Source organism: Enoplosus armatus, chromosome 14, assembly GCF_043641665.1.
Source record: "Enoplosus armatus isolate fEnoArm2 chromosome 14, fEnoArm2.hap1, whole genome shotgun sequence".
Lineage (NCBI taxonomy): Eukaryota > Metazoa > Chordata > Actinopteri > Centrarchiformes > Enoplosidae > Enoplosus > Enoplosus armatus.
In genome coordinates this window covers 5722527-5728526 of record NC_092193.1, presented here as the reverse complement: position 1 = coordinate 5728526, position 6000 = coordinate 5722527, and the positions used below count along the sequence as shown (strand labels likewise).

The 6000-nt window shown below is 40.1% G+C and overlaps 1 protein-coding gene across 2 annotated transcripts in view; it reads right to left on the bottom strand.

Annotated features, from left to right (window-relative positions):
- Nucleotides 1–1306: 1306 nt before the first annotated feature.
- ak5 (adenylate kinase 5) overlaps nucleotides 1307–6000 on the bottom strand; it is a 71162-nt gene continuing 66468 nt past the window's right edge. For both annotated transcript variants that reach the window (XM_070919305.1, XM_070919304.1), the window contains 3 exons: nucleotides 3575–3691; nucleotides 3028–3228; nucleotides 1307–1996 (listed from right to left, as the gene is read on the bottom strand). In XM_070919305.1, the coding sequence (XP_070775406.1) occupies nucleotides 1931–1996; nucleotides 3028–3228; nucleotides 3575–3691 (384 nt within the window). In that variant the 3' untranslated portion in view covers nucleotides 1307–1930. The remainder of the gene's footprint in view (nucleotides 1997–3027; nucleotides 3229–3574; nucleotides 3692–6000) is intronic.

Sequence of the window (6000 nt, the reverse complement as noted above, 5' to 3'; positions counted from 1 at the left end):
ATTTTGCAGTCCACTTTAAAAAGGTCCATTTAAAAGATTGTATTTTTATTAATCTATTTAAAAAAAATGAATTGAGGTAGAGGTTGGTGCCTCCACAGTGGAACAACCCACACAATTTTATACACATAGATTTTGTTGTGCTTGAGTAGACACCATTTTGTATGGTTTTCGTCTCCTTCCTTCACCCCCTTTGCCCTGCTTCAATATCTGTGTATAACAGTCTGTTCTTATGTAAAAAAAAAATAAAATAAAAAATAATGTAAAAAAAATGCTAGAGGAGAAATGTGGAAATAAAAGTATGTGAAAATAGTGTTTCTACACCTGTGGTTCCTGTTTAATTATTATTATTCTTGAAGGTCACTTCAACTATTAGTCGATAGTTGATTTGATTAGTTCAGAAAAAGTAGTTGAAGATCTGTGATGTGAGTTGCTGCTGTGTTTGTAATCTTTAGACATTTGGTCGAACAACAAGACATTTGAAGAGGTCTTCTTGGACCTAACCCTAAACCAAAATGATTAATCGATTAACTGAGAAAATAATGAGTAGATTAATTAATAATGGAAATGATCGTTAGTTGCAGCCCAAGTGCAATTGTGGCTAATTTGCTTGTTTTGTCCAAAATCCAAAGATGCTCAATTTACATAAAAAAAACTAAAGCATCATGTTTGAGAAGCTGGGACCTCTAAATATCTGACAAAATGTTCTACATTTTCATAAACTTTAATATCTGTGAAAAGTCGAGAGTTTTTGATGAATAAGACTTACTGTAGAAGTAATTGTTCAGTATCAAAAGAAAACTGAAAATGTGTTTTCCCAGAATAATGCCAGACTGGTTACCGTTCATTTGCAGAGAATCACAATGAATGACTAATTTAACACCTCTTCTACCTGCGAAAAACAATTAAAATGCTGTTTGTTCGTCTGTGTTTTTTTCAAATAGTGATGTAAAAGAGGATTTCTTTATAGCAGTTTCGAAACCTGCAGACGTTGTCAAGAAGATGTGAAAATGTTCCCTTTATGTGCCCTTTGGTGGTCACTTCAAACACTCCCTGACACATCGAGTGCTGCAGTTAAAGGTCATTTTGCTGATGTTTGGATCCACCCATCGTATCGGCTTAGAGGCGGACACACTGACCCCTCATCACTTTATTACCGTTCATATAATTTCAGCACCTTTTTTGTTGCGATCTTCTCACCAGCAGATGGGGCTATCAGATCAGCTGTGACCATTCCCTGTCCTCTCACTCACACACAAATCACCAAAGCACACACTCAGAAATCCTCCATTTAGCAAATGCACTGGCTTTATTGAATGTTAAATACCAGACTCAAACAAGCACCTGCACGATGAGCTTGGAAACATACAAATGCAATATTCCTTAATACTCTTAATTCTCTTTTGCTTTTTTATTTAATGCACAGAAGGCAGTTAAGCTTGATTGTAATTCTTGCATGCTTGTTACAATATAAAACATGATGCTGTGCATGAGAGCATGAGCGCACACTGACATTTCCACTTTCTAGCATGGCGGGAACTCTCTCTCAGCTCGGAGAGATTTCACATTCAACTAGAAACATGCTCTCAGTCACAGCAGGGGATGTGTATTTATCTCAGTACGGTTATTTGTCTCGGTCCGGCAGTTGGCAGCATATATTGAGGTCAATGTAAGAGAGAGACAATGCAAGTAGGTGAAGCAGATTGTGACAACCAGGCGCTTCGTCAGTGTCAAAAGCAGAAAGAGGTTTCACGGATTGCTGGGAGTGTTTGGGGACATGCATACCTATATTCAATTAGCGTATGTCTGGTGCAGTTGTGAGGGTATGTGGGTGAGTCTCTTTGGAGTGATGCAGCAGAGAGAGAAGGTGGACCTCCAGGACAGCAGAGTTTGGGGTGGTGGTGGGGGGGTGGTGTTGAGGAAAATGTAGAAATCAGAAGGTCTCCATCGCCTGGCAGATCCGGGCGAACACTTCATCTGGCGACCTCTCGGCGTCAATCTGCAGACGGAGACAAACTGGCTGAGACGAGGCCTTTCACAAACCATCAGTGTCTCAACGTGCAGTCGAGGACATCAGTCTGCTGCAGTGCAAACTCACAGCAGCCTGATTACCTCAATACCTCTCGTGGCATTTAAACGCTCAAGCAGCTCATTTTAAAGGGACAGTTCACCCACAAACCGAAATTGTGTGATGATCTACTGACCCTCATGTCAGTGGAGGCGTCAGTGAAAAGCACCAAACGCTCACTGACCTTACAGACATCAATCAACTGCTCTGAAAATAATCCCAAATAATCTCCTCGTTTTAGAGATGACTGAAAACTGTGCAGTCGCTAAACTTGATTGTTTTTAGGTTAATTGACTTTGTATCAATAGCTTGGAAAAGAAGGAAAATTGGCCATTTACATAATCTTTGTGTTGATTTTTCATAACAAATGCAGATGCTTCAGGAGTCACTGACTAATTTGATGTGTGAAAATGATATGAATCATATCTAATGGCCTTCACGGTGACCTGAAGTGGCCACTGATGGGAGATTTTGGATTAACATGCCAGATAGCGCTCTTCATCCACCACCATCATCATCAAAACACCAAATGAAAGAAGATCTTTTCGAAGAATTGTCTTTGTCACCTGCAGTCGAGTTCAGACACAAGAAGCTCTGAAGCTGTTCCAAAGACACATGATGGCTTTTACTTCATATGTATTTGCTACATCTGTTATTTTTGAATTTTGGCATGAATGTCTGAAAATCTGTGTATGTGTCATTTGGAAATACTATACGCTTGTTCTGGATCTGTTTTATATTCACTGTAAAATCATGCAGACTGGGCATATTTGTATGCATGATGCCTTTTTTTTTTTGGGAGAAAAACATTTTGCTGTTGAAAAGAAGGCTGTAATGTGTGTTTGAGGGGCCTTTAAATGTAAATGAATTTCAGCTGAGATGAAGTGAATATAAACGAGCTAATTCTCATGAGGAAAGAACAAAACCTGAATACAACTTCCTTCTAAAAATAACAACCTTACCGCGTGCAGAAGCTTCTTGCGTTCGTAATGAGATGCCACCGCCTGGCTGTCGCTGCAGAAGCTCTCAGCCCTCCTGCGCAGGACGCCGTCTCTGTCTGAGGCGGGGTGCAGGCCGGAGGTGGATCTGCCACGACACTGCAGACGACTGGACATGGTGTCGGCTGAGCAGTTTAGCAGGAGCACCGCGCTGGGCTCCCCCATCTGACACACAAGGCACAGGAAAAGGAAAAGTCCAGGTGACGGCGGTGAATGTCAGGCTACATCTTGCCTTTTACTTTATTCTGTATGTCACTGTGCTGTTGTCCCATCAATGTGTCTGTATATAAAACTCTGCTTCAGTCAAAAAGAGACATTTTCTACCAACATTTCCATCCTTTTCTTCACTCCTGCATTAAATACTTTAATGAACTACATGTCAAACATGTTTCAAAATCAAATGAGCAGAGTGTAGTTTGTCACTTCAGTTTTTGTGGATGCATAACTTGTGTCTACTGGTGGATGACTTTTTCGTCTTTTATTCGTGTGTCTGTCAGTCCCGTGCTCTGACCTTGGCCTCGTACTCCTCTGCCCGTCTCAGGTCTCTGGGGAAGCCGCTGATCACGAGACCTTTCCCCTGACGTAGCGACGACGCCACCGCATCACACAGCAGCTCCAGCAGTGTGTCCTGGAGATCAAACACACACAAACACACATACAGTACAAGCATGAATTAACACACAAACCCCAACTGATGCCTTGTATATGAATCAACTAAAAAAAAAGCAGTGATGTGCATATACAAGCACGTACAAGTGGCTAGATTACCAAACAAACAAAGCAGGTAATTGCTGGTGGCTCCTCCAGGGGCCCCAAGAGCTTCAGGTTCACTGTGTGTCAATTAACAGAAAATCTGTGGTAATTAACAGCTAATTTGTTTGGGAATATGCTTGACTAAAGCACAATATCAACTGAAATAAGAGCCTTAAAATGATTCTTGAAGTATTTCCTGTCTAAGAAGGGCCCTGCCTGGTGTCAGAATGTAGTTATATGATCTTTATTATGTTCAAAGCTGTGCTTACATGGTGTATAATCCTAAATAAACTTGTGAAAACAGCTGCAAACAGCTGATTTTAGCTTTGATAATTATTTTCATTTTCGCTTAATCTGTTGGTTAATGCCAATTAATCATTCACTCTATGAAATTAGGTTTTGTCATCACATTGCATGTTTTGTTCGACCAACAGCTCAAAATCCAGCGGCATTAAATTAGACAGGAAATCAGCAAATCTTCACATTTGGGAAGTTGAAACCAGCAAATGTTCGACATCTTTGCTTAATAAATGAATTAAATTATTAATAAATTATTTAAATTGCTGGTGATTAACGCAAAACTGGTCTCAAGCAGTTCTGGGTAAAATATAATCGAGCTGCTGCGTGTGTTCACTGCACATTATGGGTACTTGAAGGCAACATAATGAGCCGTTTCCTCAAGAGCATCTCATATTTCTCCCACCCTAATGTGGCATGCGCATGCATTGATATGTGCTTATTTACTGCACATACATAACTCACACAAAGTATATCTGTGGTCGCAGGTATACATGCATTTATATACTGTTGTATTTAGGTCTTGTGACTGAAAGGTTGCTAGTTTGAAAGCAGGCCTGAATACAAAAAACGTGTGAGGACAATCATTAAAAAATACACACTTCATTTGAAAAACAATTTGCTTTGTTATGCATCAGGTGGCTATTTGTCCAACTGTCATCCACTAAAATCACTGAACATACAATCTGTACATTTCTTATTAGAATATAATTGAATGCACATCATTTCACTGACATTAAAAATATAGTGTCTAACTTGAAATAAATGCATTTGTTCTCGAGTATTTTCACATTACGTCTTGCATATGCACGTAGCTAGCACAGCAAGCTAGTTCAGGCTACTACACATGTGACAAACTCTACTCATTGGCACACAAATGAAGCGCACCCTCTGCAATGAGCCGGTCTATATAAAGCTGTGATGCTCCACCCGCTCAGTTACTTTGCTGTGCTGCTGATGCTGCGCTGCTAGCTTCCTAACTCTGCTAGCGCTGCTACAAACACTTGCTGCTATGTTTGCTGCTCTGTGAGCGTTTTCTAATCAAGCTAATAGTTGCATCGTGTTGCTTCAAGGGGACTTTGCAGACTTTTCGTCATTGGAGGATTGTTTGTCATACTAACCTAGGGATAGGTAGTCGACACATTTTATATTCAGCCAGACATTAGAAAAACAATTCTCCTCACAGTAATGCGTTTATCTGACGGTGTGCTCTTCCTCATATGATAATTACATTGCAGCTCCTGGTCTACTGTTTATGCTGCTCTCCACTAATCGACGTTTATCTGCTGCTTATCAACGCTACATAACTTTTAAAAAGAAGAGAGTTCATTGGATCGTAATTAGAGGAAGTTAAGAGTAACTTGGTGCATAGTTAATGTGTCTGGTTGCCGCATATAAAGTGATTGCTGGGTTAGACAGTACACTCAGTCTGAGGTACGCTTTGCTAAAACTAGTGCAGTCTAGTACAACAGCGCTGCAGTGAAGTCTACCTTCACACGCGTGTTTGCAATAATTTGCCCACCCCATTTATATCAATCATGGTAGACTAGATATTAGAAACAATTCAACAGCACCACAAACTGCAGCCCCCAAAATGACCATAAAGTTGAATCAACTCCTCTCTGAACAGTTTAATCAAAAACCGAACATCATAACCTTCATGAAGGGAGGATTTATTGCAGGATTGTTTTATTCGACTGCATTAGTTTTAGCTAGTTGTACCTAATAAACTGGCAACTGGGTGTATATATTCCCTGCATTGCATTTTATTGGGCATACAAGCTGTGCTGAAAGTGATTTCTGCAGCTTGTTACTTACAGTACTCTGTATTCACATAAAACTGAACTTTTTAATGCCGTTCAAAGGAGTATTTTATTCGACAGTTAT